Consider the following 20,150-nt stretch of genomic DNA (forward strand, 5'->3'; position numbering starts at 1 on the left):
AATAATTTGAAACCTCATTAATTCATTCTCTAATAAAAGCATTGATGCATTGACACTTAGCAGATATCTCTGTTGTAATCAGTTATCCCTGTTTCCATGGGAGAAGGGGACTGGTCAACCCATTTTCATATTTTTGCTGAAGAAACATCTAAAGATGTGAACAATACCTTTCTCTTAGATATGATTGAATAATAAAGAAAAAAAAAGAGGGGACTCTGGGCTTTAGGACCAAAGAGACCTGAGTTGGAATATTCACCTCTGCTACTTTATAACTGTGTCACCACAACAAGCTAATTGACTTCTCTGCAACTGAGTTTTCTCATTTAAAAGGATGTTTATGAGAGATGCTGTAGAAGAGCATCAGGCACACCCTCTTAAAACACATCTAAGGGAATTATTATTCTTTCAGTTGTAATCACTTTTCTCAAGGAAGATCTTTAAGAGAAAATATTTTCTCACTTATTCCCTTTCCTAGTTGGGAGTAACAGGAGCCAGACTCACTATGTGATGCCCCGCGTTGCCTTGGGACTCTACAGCATGTCCTTACCAGCAAGAAGGCTCTCACCAGCTCTGGCCCCTTGACCTTTGATATGGTTTGGCTGTCTCTCCACCCAAATCTCATCTTGAATTGTAGTTCCTACAATTCCCATGTGTCATGGGAGGGACCCAGTGGGAGGTAATTGAATCATGGGAGCGGGTCTTTCCCATGCTTTTATCATGATAATGAATAAGTCTCAAGAGATCTGATGGTTTTATAAAGGGGAGTTCCCCTGTACATGCTCTCTTGCCTCATGTCTCATGTAAGACGACTTTGCTCCTCATTCGCCCTCCACCTTGATTATGAGGCCTCCCCAGCCATGTGGAACTATGAGTCAATTAAACCTCTTTCCTTTACAAATTACCCAGTCTCGGACATGTCTTTATCAGCAGTGTGGGAACAAACTTATTCAACCTTGGACTTCTCAGCCTCCAGAACCATAAAATACAAATTTATTTTCTTTATAAATTCCCCAGTTTCAGGTATTCTGTTATAAGTACCAGAAAATGAACTAATACAGAAAATTGTTACCGAGAAGTGGAGTGTTGCTGATAATGAATAATTAAAATTGTGGAAGCAGCTTTGGAACTAGATAATGGGCAGAAGCTGGAAGAATTTGGAGGAGCGGGCTAGAAAAAGCCTAGATTCTGGTGAGGGCTTAGAAGACAAGACAACTAGGGAAAGTTTGGAACTCCTTAGAGATTGGTTAAGTAGTCATGACCAGAGTGCTGATAGAAATATGCACAGTAAAGGCCATTTCGACGAGGTTTCAAATGTAACTGAGGAACAAGGGAGTGGAAACCAGAGCAAAGGTCATTCTTGTCATAAATGGGCAAAGAACTTGGCTGAACTATGTTAATGCTGAGGGCTTTGGGGAAGGCAGAAATCAACAGTGATGAACTAGAGTATGTGGCAGAAGAAATTTCTAAGTAAAACACAAAAGGAGCTGCATGGTTACTTTTGGCTGCTTACACTGAGAAATGAAAGCAAATAATAATTTAAAGAAAGAATTTATAATCAAGAGAGAAGGAGAATGGAAAGATTTGGAAAATGCTCAGCCTAACCACATAAAGAATGAAAAAATGTGTTCAGGAGAGGAAACCAAGGGTGTAGCCCAGTGACCACTTGCAAAAGAGATTACTACACACAAAGGGAGCCAGGTGCTATTCCTCAAGAAAATGGAAGAAAGACCCAGAAAGCATTTCGGAAATCTTCAAAGCTCTCCCATCACAGGCTCAAAGGCTGAGGAGAGTAGAGTGGTTTCATGGGACAGGCCTGGAGTGCGCTCCACAGGCTCATTGCCCAGGGCCAACTTGTGACTTTGCTCCCCACACCCCTGCATGGTGCTCCACGGTTGCCCCAGGCATGGCTCAAGTGGTCCCAGGTGCAGATCACGTCACAGTTCCTCATGGTACAAGTCATAAACTGTAGCAACATCCATATAATGCTAATTCTGTAGGCTTGCAGAAAACAAGAACTGTGGAGGCTTTGCAGCCTCCACCCAGATTTCAAAGAATGTCATCAAAAGCCTGGGGGCTCAGGCACAGACTTGTTACAGGAAAGGAGTGACCACAGAGAGCCCCTGCTAGAACAAGAAAAAGTGGAAATGTGGGGTTGGAGCTGCTGCAGAGAATCCTCACTGCATAGGGCAGTACCTAGTGCAGCCATAGGAGCAAAACTACCACCAAAATGCCAGAACTATACAGCTGCCAGCATGCAATCCCAGTCGAGGAGAGCTGAAGCATGAGCTAAGCCCACAAAAGCCACAAAGGCAGGGCTTTTCAAGGCCTTGGGGATTTAACCCCCACATCGATTTGTGCAGAATGCTAGTCATGGAGTCAAAGGAGATTATTCCTCACCCTTAAGATTTAATGTCTGCCCTCTTGGGTTTCAGACTTGTTTGGGTCCTGTTACTCCTTTCTTTTGGCCTGTGTCTTCCTTTTCTTTCTTTATATATAAATATATATATTTTATTATTATACTTTAAGTTCTAGGGTACATGTGCACAATGTGCAGGTTTGTTACATATGCATACATGTGCCATGCTGGTGTGCTGCACCCATTAACTCGTCATTTACATCAGGTATATCTCCTAATGCTATCCCTCCCCACTCCCCCTACCCCACAACAGGCCCCGGTGTGTGGTGTTCCCCGTCCTGTGTCCAAGTGTTCTTATTGTTCAATTCCCACCTATGAGTGAGAACATGCGGTGTTTGGTTTTTGCCCTTGCGACAGTTTGCTGAGAATGATGGTTTCCAGCTTCATCCATGTCCCTACATGAACGCATCATTTTTTATGTCTGCATAGTATTCCATAGTGTATATGTGCCACATTTTCTTAATCCAGTCTATCATTGTTGGACATTTGGGTTGGTTCCAAGTCTTTGCTATTATGAATAGTGCCACAATAAACCTATGTGTGCATGTGTCTATACTACAAGGCTACAGTAACCAAAACAGCATGGTACTGGTACCAAAACAGAGATACAGACCAATGGAACAGAACAGATCCCCCAGAAATAATACCACACATCTACAACTATCTGATCTTTGACAAACCTGACAAAAACAAGAAATGGGGAAAGGATTCCCTATTTAACAAATGGTGCTGGGAAAACTGGCTAGCCACATGTAGAAAGGTGAAACTGGATCCCTTCCTTACACCTTATAAAAAAATTAATTCAAGATGGATTAAAGACTTACATGTTAGACCTAAAACCATAAAAATCCTAAAAGAAAACCTAGGTAATACCATTCAGGACATAGGCATGGGCAAGGACTTCATGTCTAAAACACCAAAAGCAATGGCAATAAAAGCCAAAATTGACAAATGGGATCTAATTAAACTACAGAGCTTCTGCACAGCAAAAGAAACTACCATCAGAGTGAACAGGCAACCTACAGAATGGGAGAAAATGTTTGCAATCTACTCATCTGACAAAGGGCTAATATCCAGAATCTACAAAGAACTCAAACAAATTTACAAGAAAAAAACAACCCCATCAACAAGTGGGCGAAGGATATGAACGGACACTTCTCAAAAGAAGACATTTATGCAGCCAACAGACACTGTGTCTTCCTTTTCTAATGGAAATATCTACCATATGCCCGTATAACACCACTGTATCTTGAATGTAGGTAGCTTGTTTTGATATCATGAGACTATGAATTTTGGACATTTGGATTGGTGCTGGAACAAGTTAAGAATTTGGGGCTATGATGTGGAAGAAATGTATTTTTATGTGAGAAGGACATGAGTTTTGGAGGGCCAGAAGCAATATACTATGGTTTGAATATTTTCCCATTTCAAAACTCATGTTGAAATTTAATCTCCAATGTGGCAGTATTGAGAGAAGAGGCATTTAAGAGGTGTTGGGTCATGAGAGCAGAGCCCTCATGAATGGATTAATACATTCATCAATTAATAGATGAATGAGTTAATGGATTAATGGGCTATCATGGGAGTGGGACTGGTGGCTTTATAAGAACAGGAAGAGAGACCTGAGAGAGCACATTCAGCCCCCTCACCATGTGATGCCCTGCACCACCTTGGGTCTCTACAGAGTTCTCAGAAGGCTCTCACCAGATGCAGCCCCTTGACCTTGGACTTCTCAGCCTCAGAACTATAAAAAATATATTACTTTTCTTTATAAATTACCCAGTTTCAAGTATTCTGATATAAGCAACAGAAAATAGGCTAATATATCTATTTAACAGTATAAAAAGAGACTTGAAGACAGAAATTTATACCATGTCCCTGAGTAAAATATTAAAAGTTGTAAAATGCTAATTTTATCCTAAATAATCTCTAAATTTGCTATTCTTCCAATTAAAATCTCAACAGGTAAAATCTAAAACTGTAAAACTCTTAGAAGAAAACAGAAAAGCTTCATGACATTGAATTTGGGAATGATTGCTGGGTTATAAATAACAATAAAAGCACAGGCAACAAAAGTATAAATTAGATAAATTTGACTACATCAACCTTTAAAACTTCTGCGCATCAAGGGGACACAATCAACAGAGTAAAAAGGCAATGTATGAAATGGGGGAAAATACTCTTAAATCACGTATATAAAGTGATTAATATCCAGAATATATAAGAAACTCCTACAACTCAACAAAATAACCCAGTTAAATAACAGACAAAAGACTTGAATAGACACTTTTCCAGAGAAGATATACAAATGGTCAACAAGCACATGAAAAGATGCCCAACATCACTAATCATTAGGGAAATGCAAATCAAAACCACAAAGAGATGTTACTTCACAACCATCAGGATGGCTACTATCAAAAAAGCTAAGTAAGTGTTGGCTAGGATGTGAAAAAATTGGAATCCTTGTGTATCACTATTGGAAATTTAAAATGATGCAGCCACTATGGAAAACAGCATTGTAATTCCTCTTAAAATTAGAAATAGAATTACCATAAGATCCAGCAACTTTACTGCTTGGTATGCATCCAAAAGAATTAAAAGCAGAATCAAAGAGATATTTCCAAACCCATATTATAGAAGCATTTTTCACAACAGCCAAAAGGTGGAGGCAACCTAAGTGTCCATTGACAAATGAATGGATCAACAAAATATAGTATATACACACAATGGAATATTATTCGCCTTAAAAAGAAAAATCGTGTCATATGCTACAACATAGATGAATCTTGAGAACATTATGCTAAGTGAAATAAGCCAGTCTCAAAAAGATAAATATTGTATGATTCCACTTATTTGAGGTATCTAGAGTAGTCAAATTCATAGAAATAAAAAGTAGAATGGTGGTTGCCATTGACAGATAGGGGGAGGAATAAATAGAAAGTTTTGTTTAATGGGTACAGAGTTTCAGATGTCCATAATAAAAAAGTTTTGGAGATTGATTAGACAATAACATGAATACATTTACCACTATTGAACTGTACACTTTAAAAATGGTTAATATGGAAAATTCTATGTTATGTGTACCTTCACAATTTTTTTTAAAGTTCAATAGGGTAATTATGCAAATGTAACATTTAAAATCAATAGAGGAAGCTGGATTATTCAATAAGTGATGCTAGGACAACTGATCATTAATTTGGGGGTAGGAAGGAACCACAGATAAATTATAAATCTGAAAATAAATAAAACTATATGAAGAAAATAAGGTAAAATATTTTATAATTGTGGAGCTGGTCAAGGTCAGCCTAAGCAAGATACAAAATCCAGAAGCTTTAAGTAAATACACAGATAGAACACTTCATAAAAATTCAAACTTTTACACCACAAAAAAAAAGATAAATACCAAGAAACAGGCTGAAAAAATACTTTTAAAATATTTTTAACAGACAAAGTCTGTTAAATATATTTAGTCTAGAATATACAGTCTAGAATACAGAATTCTATTTGGCCTAGAATATACAGTCAATTCTTGCTTTCACAGTAATTTTATTCAATAAAGCCACTGTGAACACCAAATTAGTAAATACTAAATCATTGCTCCTAAGACAATGCAGGTTTAGAACCCTGGAGCCCCTGGTCACAATATTTTTATCAACTGATCAATACAAAATCTTGTTTTGTATATGCTTCTGTTTAAAGACAACTTATTTAACATATATTGTTGATTTATTAACACTGAACTCACAACCATGAGTTCCACACTATAACTCATGCCTCAGTGAAGCTTATCTGACACATAGATTTTCTCCATAAGCTACATCACTAGTGTTTCTTATGCCTCTAGAAACACTAGAAGGTACTTCAGCACTACACTGGAGGCCATTTTAAACAGTGAAATGCCCAAGGAAAACCACAAACATTTTTTTTTAAAAGTGGCACTAAATGGAATATGAAAAGGACACTTGTTTCTCTTGTTTCTTGTTTACAATATAAGAACTGAAACAAGAAGGCAGAGTGTTGTCTTGTTCAACCTCAAATGGGACTCAACTGGGAACACGTGCAATTTTTCACTGCTCTGTGCATGTCCATGAATGAGAAGAACCATGAAAACAAAGAACCATTTATGATTACAAATTTTAGCAAATAAGTTAATTTCCAAATATGGCATCCACTAGTAATAAGAATTTAATGTTTTAAAATACACTTCAAAATCAATTCTTTGAAAAATATAAGTAAAAATAATTTGATTCACATGAGAAAAAATACAATTGCCTCAAAAATCTAAAGGGACACCAAAGTTCCTTCTCATAATAATCAGGAAAATGTGACTTCAGTCAACAGTGATGATGATGGCCAGGTGTGGTGGCTCACACCTGTAATCCCTGCACTTTGGGAGGCCAAGGTGGGTGGATCATTTGAGGTCAGGAGTTCAAGATCAGCCTGACCAACATAGTGAAACCCTGTCTCTACTAAAAATACAAAAAAGAAAATTAGCTGGGCATGTTGGCACATGCCTGCAGTCCCAGCTACTCGGAAGGCTGAGGCAGGAGAATCGCTTTAACCTGGGAGGCAGAGTTTGCCAAGATCATGCTACTGCACTCCAGCTTGGGCAGCAAAGTGAGACCCCATCTCAAAAAATAGTAATAATAATAATTGATACCTCTGATATGGTTTAGCTGTGTCCCCACCCAAATCTCATACTGGATTATAGTTCCCATAATCCCCATGTGTGATGCTTAATACTGTATGTCAACTTGATTGGATTGAAGGATGCAAAGTATTGATCCTGGGTGTGTCTGTGAGGGTATTGCCAAAGGAGATTAACATTTGAGTCAGTGAGCTGGGAAAGGCAGACCCACCCTTAATCTGGGTGGGCACAATCTAATCAGCTGCCAGTGCGGCTAGGATAAAAGCAGGCAGAAGAACGTGAAAAGAATACACTGGCTTAGCCTCCCAGCCTACATTTTTCTTTCATGCCAGATGCTTCCTGCCCTCAAACATCAGACTTCAAGTTCTTCAGCTTTGGGACTCAGACTGGATTCCTTGCTCCTCAGCTTGCAGACGGCCTATTGTGGGACCTTGTGATCATGTGAGTTTAACACTCCTTAATAAACTCCTCTTTCTATATATATATAAAATATATATAATGTATATAATATATATAATATATATATACACACACACACACACACACACAGAGACACAGAGAGAGAGAGAGAGAGAGAGAGAGATCCTGTTAGTTCTGTCCCTCTAGAGAACCCTAATATACCATGTGTCATGGGAGGGACATGGTGGGAGGTAATTAAATCATGGGGGTGGTTACCCCCATCCTGCTTTTCTCATGATAGTGAGTGAGTTCTCATGAGATCTGATGGTTTACAAGGGTATTTTTCCCCCTTTGCTTGGCACTTCTTTCTCCTGCTGCCATGTGAAGAAGGACATATTTGTTTCCCCTTCGGCCATGAACTAATATAGTAAATTGGTACTGCTGAGTGGGGGACTGCTATAAAGATACGTGAAAATGTGAAAGCGACTTTGGAACTGGGTAACAGGCAGAGGTTGGAACAGTTTGGAGGGCTCAGAAGAAGACAGGAAAATGTGGGAAAGTCTGGAACTTCCTAGAGACTTGAGGGCTCAGAAGACAGGAGGATATGGGAAAGTTTGGAGCTTCCTAGAGACTTGTTGAACGGCTTTGGCCAAAATGTTGATAGCGATGGACAATGAAGTCCAGGCTGAGGTGGTCTCAGATGGAGATGAGGAACTTGTTGGGAACTGGAATAAAGGTGATTCTTGCTATGCTTTAGCAAAGAGACTGGTAGCATTTTGCTCCTGCCCTAGAGATTTGTAGAACTCTGAATGTGAGAGAGATGATTTAGGGTATCTGGTGGAAGAAATTTCTAAGCAGAAAAGCATTCAAGCAGAAAGAGAGCATAAAAGTTTAGAATATTTGCAGCCTGACAATGTGGTAGAAGAGAAAAAACCATTTTCTGGGGAGAAATCAAGTGACTGCAGAAATTTGCATAAGTAAGGAGGAACCAAATGTTAATCACCAAGAAAATGGGGAAAATGTCTTCGAGGCATGTCAGAGACATTCACAGCAGCCCCTCCAATCACAGGTCCTCAGGCCTAGGAGGGAAAATACAGTTTCCTGAGCTGGGTCCAGGGTCCCTCTGCTGTATGCTGCCTCACGACTTGGCGCCCTGCATCCCAGCCACTCCAGCCCTGGCTAAAAGGTGCCAAGGTACAGCTCGGGCCATGTTTTCAGAGGGTGCAAGCCCCAAGCCTTGGTGGCTTCCATGTGGTGTTGGTCCTGCAGGTCCAACAGAAGACAAGAATTGAGGTTTGGGAACCTTCGCCTAGATTTCAGAGGATGTATGGAAATGCCTGGATGTCCAGGCAGAAGTTTGCTGCAGGGGCAGAATCCTCAGGAGAACCTCTGATAGAGCAGTGTGAAAGGGAAATGTGGGGTTGGAGCCCCCAAACAGAGTCCCCACTGGGGCACTACCTAGTAGAGATTGTTTTAGAACTTTAAGGTTTAATGACTGCCCTATTGGATTTCAGACTTGCATGGGGCCTGTAGCCCCTTTATTTTGGCCAATTTCTCCCTTTTGAAACAGGTGTATTTACCCAGTATCTGTATCCCCATTGTATACAGGAAGTAACTAACTTGCTTTTGATTTTACAGGCTCATAAGCAGAAGAAACTTGCCTTGTCTCAGGTAAGACTTTGGACTGTGGACTTTTGAGTAAATGCTGAAATGAGTTAAGACTTTGGGGGACTGCTGGGAAGGCATAATTGATTTGAAATGTGAGAACATGAGATTTGGGAAGTACTAGGGGTGGAATGATATGGTTTGCTTGTGTCCCCACCAAAATCTCATCGTGGATTTTAGTTCCCACAATCCCCACATGTCATGGGAAGGACCCAGTTGGAGGCAATTGGATCATGGGGGCTGTTAACCCCCATCCTGCTGTTCTCATAATAGTGAATGAGTTCTCACGAGATCTGATGGTTTTAAAAGGGGCATTTCCCCCTTTGCTCAGTACTTCTTTCTCCTGCCACCACATGAAGGATGTGTTTGCTTCCCTTCAGTCTTGATTGTAAGTTTCCTGAGGCCTCCCCAGCCTAGCAGAGCTGTGAGTCAATTGAACCTCTTTCCTTTATAAATTACCCAGTCTCTGGCAGTTCTTCACAGCAGAGTGAGAACTTACTAGAACAACCTCTTAACAAAAATGGTCAGATAGGCTGGGCATGGTGGCTCACATCTGTAATCCCAGCACTTTGGTAGGCCAAGGTGGGCGGACCACCTGAGGTCAGCAGTTCAAGACCAGCCTGGCCAGCACAGTGAAACCCCATCTCTACTGAAAATACAAAAATTAGCCAGGAGTGGTGGTGAGCACTTACCATCCCAGCTACTCGGGAGGCTGAGGAAGAAGAATCACTTGAACCCGGGAGGCAGAGGTTGCAGTGAGCCAAGATTGTGCCACTGCACTCCAGCCTGGGCAACAGAGCAAAACTCCATCTCAAAATAAATTAATTAATTAATTAAAATAAAATAAAATTCGTCAGACAAAAACGACCATACAAACAATTCATCCCACACTGTCTTCAGCTGTCTGTACTTTATCCTCCTTGTAGAGCAATTTTGATGATTCAAGACAAGTGAATCAAAAATACCTAGGATGATGTTGCTATGGTTTGAGTGTCCCCCAGAAAACTCATGTTGAAATTTAACTGCTATTTTAATAATATTAAAAGGTGAGACTATTAAAAGATAATTATACCATGAGGACTTTGCCCTCATGAATGGATAAATGTCATTATTCTTGGAGTGTGTTTGCTATGAAAGGATAAGTTCAACCGTCTCTCATTCTCTTGACCTCTCTTACCCTCTCATCTTCTGCCTTGGGATGATGTAGGAAGAAAGCCCTTGACAGATGCCAGCACCTTGATATTAGACTTCCCAGCCTCCAAAACTGTGAGAAGTAAATTTCTTTTCTTTATAAATTATCCAGTCTGTGGTATTCTGTTACAGCACCACAAAATGGACTAAGACAGGTATGGATTGAAATGAAAAATGAACGGATGAGTGGGTAGGTAGATGGATGGATGAATGGATCAATGGATAAACTGATTGAATGAGTAATGAATGGACAGATGCAAGCAATAACTTGCAAATTATTCTACAGGAACTCATGGTGCCATAAGGAGTCATTATGAGTTTTTACAACTTATGGCATTTATTTTTTCAGAAAATATAAAATCTTTATTAGAAAAATTAGATCTGCTTGTTATTAATTCAATCAATGTTTAATTTAAGTATATAAAGCAGGAAGTTAAAGTCTCCCTTGAATCTTAAGCCTTAGAAATAACCACTATAGCTGTATACTATACATACTTCCAGATTTTCTGAGCACATAACAAATTAACACTGCACATATTAGAATGCACTTATTATATGAGGTTGGTTTATACTATACATACTGCCAACCCTACCAAAACTGACAGAGTGATGTCTCTGAAGGCCACAAACAAAACAATTTTAAAAAAGTGCATTTGTATCATAAATAATTTATAGAGGATCTTGCACTTATATTGAAAAAGCTTCATAACAATCCTACAAACAAACAGGAGCTAGCCTCCACATTTTAAAGAAGAAGCAGAGGGTGAGTTAGTTGCCCAAGATTTTATGGCCAACAAATAACAGTCAGGCCAATTACTTTAACTAAATTATAAGGTTTCTCAGAGCAGAAACCACACATAATTCCAATTTTGTATCATTTACAGTACCTGGCAAAAAATTATAAACAGGTATGAGGAGGGTATGATGTTTATATTGCTTACTGCTCTATGCCACACATATAACAAATGGTCAATAAACATCTGTGAAACAAATGGATGGAAAGATGTATAAAAGAAGAGGAAATGGGAAGAGATTCTAAATGAACTAAGATACTTATCAAACCATCATTTTTTAAATTTGGACAATAAATAATAAATATGTTTAGCAGCTCATCCACTCTGTAAGCATAATACAACATGATAACCAATATCATTGATATCAATATCAAAATGATATCAATTGACTATACTCTAGATAAGAGTGACATCAACAATTACTGATTTCCTCTTTAACAGTGAAATGCCATAGTAAAATATATTGAACAGTAGACACTATACACCCTTATTGTTACTAAGAGAAGCTATTCCCTGTCTATTTTTTTAATTTTATATCAAATATTCACATGGAATTTGGCTCAAACACAATAGATATGCAAACTATAAAAGTATAAATAGTCCATAGAATTATTGTGAAATATACATGAGACAAGGAATGTTAAGTGCTTATCACTACACTTGGAATGTGGTAGGTACTCAATAAGTGTTAGATATCGTTATTAACATCACTATTAACATCATCATGATAAGGCTTTCCTAAGATGATTAAAATATTGAGGCTTTCGAAAGGCAAAATTATAGTTCATTTATTCTAAAAGTTATAAAAATAACTGCACAAAACGATAAAAATCTAGATCACACAAATGCTTGATAGGAAAGCTGAAATGCATTTTTCCGTAAAATAAATGTATGTCCCATCTTCTGCCTAGATGCAGACAATAGGCATATTCTCCTTGAGTGCATCTATCAGAGATGAAATGTCTACTGACCTAATTTCTGTAGCTATTGTATCCATTTCTTACAGCCACTGTAACAAACCGCCACAAACTTAGTATTATAGCTTAAAATAACAAAATATATTTTCTGACAGTTACTGGGATCAAAAGTTTAAAAGACATTTCACAGGGCTAAAATTAAGGTGTTAGCAGGGCTGGTTACTTCTGGAGGCTCTAAAAGAGAATCTAGGGGGCATGGTGGCTCATGTCTGTAATTCCAGCACTTTGGGAGGCCGAGGCAGGTGAATCACCTGAGGTCAGGAGTTCAAGACAAGACGGGCCAACATGGTGAAACCCCATCTCTACTAAAAATACAAAAAATTAGCTGGGCATGGTGGTGCATGCCTGTAATCCCAGCTACTCAGGAGGCTGAGGCAGGAGAACTGCTTGAACCCAGGAGGTAGAGGTTGCAGTGAGCCAAGATGGCAATAGAGCAAGACAACATCTCAAATAAGTAAATTTATAAATAAATAAAAATAAAAGAGAATCTGTTCCGTGCCTTTTTCAACTTCAAGGAGCCACCTGCATTCCTTGGCTCATAGCCTCTTCCTCCGTCTTGAAAGCTAGCAATGTAACATCTTCAAATCTCTGCTTTCCTCATCATATCACACTATAAGTACCTTCATAATTACATTGGGCACACATTCATAATCCAGGATAATCCTCCCACCATAAGATCCTTTAGTTAACAATATATGTCCCTTTTGTCATATACAGTAACATATTCACAGGCTTTAGATATTAGAATTTGGGCATTTGGGGAGGAGCATCATGCTGTCTTTATCACAGTACATCCTCTGGACACCAAATAATCACATTCTTCCACATATAAAATCCATTCATGCCATCTCAACGTCCCATAAATCTTAACCCATTACACAACATCAACTTAAACTCAAAATCTCAAAAACTCAAAAGTCCCAAATTTCCTCATATAAATCAAGCATGAGTCAGACGCATCTGTGAATCTGTGAAACTGGAATAAAAAGTTATTCACTCCTAAAATTCAATGATATGACAAGTGTAGGGAAACAATTATAGATATCCCCAACCAAAGAGAGAGAAATGAAAAATAAAAAGTGAGTCAACAGTCCGAAGCAATTCAGAACTGCAACTGGGCAAACTCCATTGGGTTTCAAGCCCTGGGAATAATCCTTTGTAGTTCTCAGCTCTACCCTCTCGGGCCTCAGTCCCATCCTCTGAGTTCTCCTTTCTATTCCATAAAGGTCAACTTATGTTTGCAAACTCAGTAGTTTCATAAGCCTATTTCCTGCCTGCAGAATTTCAGGAATCCAACAGCCTTCTTTCATTTTGTCCTGTGTCCCTTTAAGTCCAAGCTACCAAAGTCTCCACTAATAAACCATTCGTGAAAACACTGTGGGTCTCCCAGGTATGTCACAAGAATTTCCTGGATAATCCCAACTCTGAATCCCATCTCAGCATAATTCATCTCATCATAATTCAGATCTGCTCAATCTCTTCAAAGAGCCCTCTGTGTGGTTGAATAATCTCAGTTTTTGATCTTCCTGAGGCACTAGAAACAAGTTATCTAGCCATGCTTTCAGCTTTCTCTCTAAGTACACTTCTTGACAGTGAATCTAAAAATTTCAGTGTTTTTTGCAATCTGGATAGATTGAGAATGTTCCAACCATCAAGTCCTGGTTTCTTTGAGTTTAAATGTTCTTCCCACAATTTATCTCTTTCCTCCTCTCACATTTCAGCATAGGCAACAAAAGGAAACCAGGCCATACCTCCAACACTTTATCTAGAAATCTACTCAGCAAAATATCCAAGTTCATCACCTACTAGATCTGCTTTGCACATAACCATAGAAAATAATTCCTCTAGACTATCTGCTATTATATAGCAAGTATCTCCTTTCCACCAGTTTTTAATAACATGTTTCTCATTTATTTCTGAGTCCTTACCAGAAACACCTTTAACATTCATATGTTTATTAACATTCTCCCTACAATGATTTAGGTATTCTCTAAGATCATACAAGTTCTCTCTACCATTTCCCACACTTTCTTCTGAACCCTCACAGTAGTGACTTTAACATCCTCGTTTGTATAAACATTATGTTTATGACAAGTAGGTAATCTCTAAGAAAATACAGGTTTTCTCTACTATATCACTTCTTTCTGAGCCCTTACTAGCAGCATCTTTAACGTCCATATTTCTGTTCAAGGCAATCTAAGCTCTTTATATCATGCTCCTCAAAATTCTTCTAGCTTCTACCCAATGCCCAATTCCAAAGCCATTTCTATATTTTTATGCACCTGTTACAGCAGCACTCCACTTCCAGGTACCAAAATGTGGAATAGTTTCCTAGGGCTACCATTACAAATTACCACAAACTTAGTTGCTTATAACAACACAAATTTATTCTCTCATAGTTCTCAAGGTCAAAATCTAAAATGATTCTCTCTGGGCTAAAGTTAAGGTATTGGCAGGGCTATCTCCTTCTGGAGGCTCACGGGGAGAATCCACTTCCTGTTTTTTCAGCTTCCAGAGGCCTCTTGCATTCCTTTGGTCCATGGCTGCACCACTCTGACCTCTACTTCCATCATCACATATCTTCTGACTCTGACCCTGCTGCCTTTCTCTTACGAAGACCACTGTGATTACACCGGACCCCCAACATAATCCAGATAACACCCCCAATTCAAGATCCTAAACTGAATCACATCTGCAAAGTTCCTCTGCCACATAAGGTAATACATTCACAGGTTGTGAAGATTATAATGTAAATATCTTTTGGGGGAATTATTCTGTATACCACAGCCATGTTCATTATTAACTGATTTCTGTTTAAAATATTTAACCCATATTTTCAATTACATAGTTTTAAGCACTAACAGCACTAAATTGCCTATCTTACTGAACTAATGGCAAGCCATTTCCACATTTCAAACGTTGGTTCTTTTAAAAGTTTTGGGAAGAAATTTAGCAAGAGAATAAATTTATATATTGAATTAAACAATTCCCAGAGCAGTCATATGAATAATATCTCTATTCATTATTATGGTTCAGAGTATTTCCAAAGTATGTAGTAGTTTTATTGTTGGGGGAGTGGGGGGGAAGCTAAAGCCCTATCACAAAACCATAACTATTCTGGAGTTGAAAGATAGCTCAGGGGTCATCTCCGTTTCAAGGCTGAGAAAAATAAGGCCCAGAGAGGTTAAATTATTAACCCAATGACACAAACTCCAATAGAGAGGAGAGAACATATAAATTTATTTTAATATATCTAGTGACTAACTATATAGAAATCTGATTTAACAGCAAACACACAGAAAGCTGCTGCATTTTCATAAAAGGAATTTCTTAATCTCAAGTTCAGGTAGTTTTTTATTTAGCTATCTGAGCTTCTCAAGACTTGAGGCAAATGCTAAAAAGGTAGTTTTCTAAACAGCTAGAGGAATTTCAGACAAACCCCATCAAATTCATAAAAATAGATATTTGCCAGAATGCTACATAGGATGGTTATCAAGCCAAATGAAAGAGGTTCCACCGTTGTCAGTCTACTGACTGGTGTGGAAAATCCAAACATCTATAGGCTCTACAAGTAATGTAGTTTCTGGCTTCCTTGGAGACCAGTGCTCTAATGGAACCCTAAGACAAATATCTTGTCATATATGTGTATAGCAAAAAAGTACTTTTAAGAAAATCAGTAAAAAAAAAAAAGGCACTTAAATTAAATTTTGCTGTGTCCAATACTACCTATCTAGTTGTCCCTTATGAAAAACACCAGAACCACTTGGATACTTTTAAAATGTTAGTTTACTAAATGTGTATTTGATTTCTTGGTTTTGCCAATTACAAGATAAGTAACATAGACCTGAAGTGGAAGTTAAGATATAAAGACTTTAGGACGGCCAGTAAAAAGTGCTATTGATATGTGAATAGGCATCTCAATAAATAAAATAAAAATACTCCAAGTATCCAAAATAATCAAACATTTCAATATGAAAGGAAGAAATTATGTTTGCATTGACTTATGCAACTAAAGACTCAAGTGGGTTGGGCCCGGTGGCTCACACCTGTAATCCCAGCACTTTGGGAGGCCAAGGCGGGCGAATCATGAGGTCAGGAGTTCGAGACTAGCCTGGGCAATATGGTGAAACCCCGTCTCTACTAAAAATACAAATTAGCCGGGCGTGGTGGCATACGCCTGTAGTCCCAGCTACTAGGAAGGCTGACGCAGGAGAATCACTTGAACCCAGGAGGCAGAGGTTGCAGTGAGCCAAGATCATGCCACTGATTCCAGCCTGGGTGACAGAGTGAGACTCCATCTCAAAAAAAAAAAAAAAAAAAAGACTCAACTATGGCTATGGCTCTGTGTGTGTGTGTGTGTGTTTGTGTTCATGTGGGTTATCATGTGTACTGTCATTTCAATAAAGATATTATAATCTTATTGAATTGATAATATTTGCAACACCTAGCAAAATTCTTTAGAGCTTTTCTTTTCAATACAATCTGATGGTAAAGAGTAGAGCATAAATGTGATGTTTAAGGCTCTTTGCATTCCATAGCCAGGGTACAAATGTGGTAAAAGCTTAAAAATTGCATCAACAGTTTAAGGGTGAGTCAAAACATAAAATTTATCATGGCTATAGAAACAGAAAAAAAATACATTGCCAATAAAATAGTTATTTCCCCTGGTAACAGAAATAAATTTCCTAATAAAAATAGAAGTTAAAAAAAAATGAAAATTATACCTAAGCACTTTAAACATTTCACTGAACATAATTCCATACCCACAAACACATACACATGGTCTTACATAAATTGAATCTCACCTATACTATGAGTTTGAAACCAGTTTTTCTCTTATTCTTTAAGAAAAAAAAAGATCAGGGATATCTTTTCATCTCAATAAATAGGAAAACTACGTAATCATTTTTAGGGCTGTAGACTGTCCCGTCACAGAAGCTCCATAATTTATTTAAGCAATCCCCTATTGTAAGACACTAATGCTGTTTACAATTTTTTACTCTACAACAAACATTGATAAACATCCTGTACCAATCTGTTTACCAATTTATCCAATTCTTTCTTTAAAATAAATGTCTACAACTAGAGGAGCTGGATAAATGAGTATACAGAGAATGTATATTAAACTCTTGCCTCTCACAGAAAATTTACCTCTAACCCTTTTGAAAGCAATTTGCCAGAATGCATTAAGGTCCCTAGATGGGTGGGCTGGTGGGGGGGTAGTGGTCTGCTGAGGTGTGGAGGGTGGTGGGGCTGAGGGTGGGGTGGAGAGGGCGGTGTCCCTGCCCTGAGATAGGGACTACTGGGTGACAGAGACAAAGGGGTGTGTGATGGGGCAGGTCACAATGGGTAGGGGAGGATAAAAGTGGTCCTGCGGGGTGGTTCAGCAGCAGTGGATGGTTCAGGTTGGGAAGAAGAGCAATGGAATTGCCAGTTGAGGTTGTGGAATCAAAGAGCAAAGGCTGTTGTGAAGTGGAATATCAGGCTCAAATGGATGTCCCTCCTGAATGAGCACCGACACCTGTGTGCCCGGACATCCACGAGGGCCCTAACACCTGTGCTCCTGACAGCTCCCTGCACTAAGCAGGGCACAGTCTGGATCCAGGGGACTGACTGTCTCTGGCATTGAGCAGTTGGTAATCAATACCCCACCCTGTTCTCAGTCACTTGGGGACAAAAAAGAAAGCCTGCAGAACACGACTGCTGGCCCACCTGCCAGAGTGGCCAAGGAAACAGGATGCCTGCTAAAGCATGTTAAGGAAGGTGTGGAGCAGCTGCTGGGAACTGTCTTGATAAAAGGAAGACATGGAGGACCGCTGTATGCTACCGTATTACACGGCCCAAAGCAGCCCCGCAATGGGCATGTTTAACACCTCCATGGGGAAGCTGCAGCAGCAACTGTACAAAGGCGAGTATACTATATTCAGGTATGCACCCATGTTTGAGAGTGACTTTATCCAGATCAGCAAAAGAGGAGAAGTGATTGACGTGCACAACCGTGCCCGAATGGTAACAGTGGGCATCGTTCGCACCAGCCCCTGCCTCACACTACCTGATGTCATGCTGCTGGCCCGACCAGCTGCTGTCTGTGACAATGCCAGCTGTGGTCCTGCCACCCAGAAAAGAGATAGTCCGCCTACAGAGATCTTAGAACTAACCAGGCTGCTTCCCTTGATGTTTGTGAAAATAACCATCCACAACAGCATAAAAAAACAGCTCCACCTGAAGCTTGCCACTGGCCGCTCTTTTTATCTTCAGCTGTGTCCCCCATCAGATGCAAGTGAAGACCTTTTTGTTCACTGGGAAAACCTTGTTTACATCCTGCGACCACCAGTGGAGGCTTACAGTGGTACCAAGGCTATCCTAGCTGGGAACACATTGGACTCATCTGTGTTTGAGGAAGTGCAGAGGAGCCCAGTGGTGAGTCTATGCAGAGACTAGATGGGGCCAGGATGCTTTGGGGGAGAGCAGGTAAAGGTCCTGTAGAGCCTTTGGTGCTGCAGCTCACCTGGGAAATGCATTGCATTTGGAAGGCCTGAAGGCCAAATGAGCTTCCATTTGGAGGCCATGGTACATTGAGGAGGTTCCTAGTGCTTCTCCAGTGTTCTCCAAACCTGAATTTCAGAGATTTCTTAGCTGTCAGCAACTCTTCATTTTATATCCACAGCTGTTCATTTTATATCCAATGTTGTAATGCTGTCCAAAGCATCCTGACTAGTCTATTCTGAAACACATACTATGACCTAGGTAGGCTGATATGTTGTAGGACATGTCTCCCTGCAATTGCCACTTATATACATCGGTGGCAACGCAACATGTTTGTGTACTTGTGCAATAATTTCTTTTTGTTGTTTACCTATAGGAAGAGAAAGGAGATCTTGCTGGTCTCACTTTCTTTGTTTATTTGTTCTCTCCCTAGGGATATGCCATGAAGTTTTGTGAAGAGAAGGAGCAATTCAGAATCAGTAGACTTCACATGAATGCTGAAATGTTTGGGTCCACCTATTATGATTATACAATAGAGATATGAATCCAACATACCTCCCACATATACTACATTCAAGAGTTCACACACCCCTGCAGTCATAAAACCTATAGTGCCTGATGAACAGGCAGGGTAGCAACAGCAGTAGTGATGACAGTAAGCACCACCACAGATACCATGGATGTGGCTGCAACCAAGTCTGCAGACTCAGGAGAGAAACACAGCACTGGCAAAAGCAGCCTTCAGAGGTCCAGGAGGAAGCATAACCAGCATGGCTATAGTGGGTGCTTCCATGTCTTAATCTTGTTATAGCAAGGGCTGCATGCACATTCGTGTCCTAAAAGGGTACTTCAAGCATATCAGTAAGTGCTACTGGCCTCTCCCTAGAGAGCAGCATGAATGTGGTGACTACAGGAGCAGAGAGATACTGAGAAGGTTGTTGCACTGACAGTATCTCTCTGCTACTCAAAGGCTGACTCTCTGCTACTCAGCATTGGGAGTCAGTATCTCAACTCTGCAGGATGAGGCCACATGTGTGAATGGGATGGAAGCCAGAGGGTCTCTACCTAGCTGGATTGACTCTGCAGTAATAACCTCAAAGCCCGGTACTACACATGGTGCAGAGGGGGACATCTCACCTAAGACTGTGAAGGGGAACAACGTGATTCACCATAATAAAATCTATCAACTCAAATTATCTTCTCTAATAACATATGCTCTATTGACAGGAAGGGTAGCAATAAAACTAGTGGCAATTTATGATCAGGCTCTGAAAACTATCTTTAACTTTCCCTTAACTTTATATTTTTTAAATAAATTAACAGATGACAGAACGAAATGTTGAAGATTACTCTCAGATATGATCCTACATTAGGATAATTATTCTAAAACTGTTTTCCAAAATATAAAATGAGAACCCAGGAACACACACACACACACACACACTGTCTCTCTCTCTCTCTCTCCAGGTTTGAATCACAGCATTGCCACACATTAACTGTGACTTTTAGTAGATTGTTTCTTTAAATGGTCACCCTGAGACTATACATGTATAATATCTGGAACATAGTAGGCA

At 39.5% G+C, this 20,150-nt stretch overlaps 2 protein-coding genes across 7 annotated transcripts in view; one reads left to right on the forward strand and one right to left on the reverse strand.

The window, feature by feature from the left end:
- ANKS1B (ankyrin repeat and sterile alpha motif domain containing 1B) overlaps positions 1-20,150 on the reverse strand; it is a 1,280,047-nt gene that overhangs the window by 899,958 nt on the left and 359,939 nt on the right. The gene's annotated exons all lie outside the window — the stretch shown is intronic.
- Positions 17,449-19,834, forward strand: GARIN6 (golgi associated RAB2 interactor family member 6). Its single transcript, XM_054442259.1, has 2 exons — positions 17,449-18,510; positions 19,010-19,834. Exons 1-2 carry the CDS (start codon positions 17,896-17,898, stop codon positions 19,118-19,120), a joined length of 726 nt encoding a protein of 241 aa, XP_054298234.1. The 5' UTR covers positions 17,449-17,895; the 3' UTR covers positions 19,121-19,834.

This window comes from Pongo pygmaeus, chromosome 10, assembly GCF_028885625.2.
Source record: "Pongo pygmaeus isolate AG05252 chromosome 10, NHGRI_mPonPyg2-v2.0_pri, whole genome shotgun sequence".
NCBI lineage: Eukaryota > Metazoa > Chordata > Mammalia > Primates > Hominidae > Pongo > Pongo pygmaeus.

Bases quoted from the DNA above. Each gene is read 5' to 3' on its own strand.
- GARIN6 (XM_054442259.1), top strand. From the start codon at position 17,896: ATGGAGGACCGCTGTATGCTACCGTATTACACGGCCCAAAGCAGCCCC. The intron at 18,511-19,009 runs GTGAGTCTATGC...TTCTCTCCCTAG, and splicing joins AAGTGCAGAGGAGCCCAGTG to GGATATGCCATGAAGTTTTG.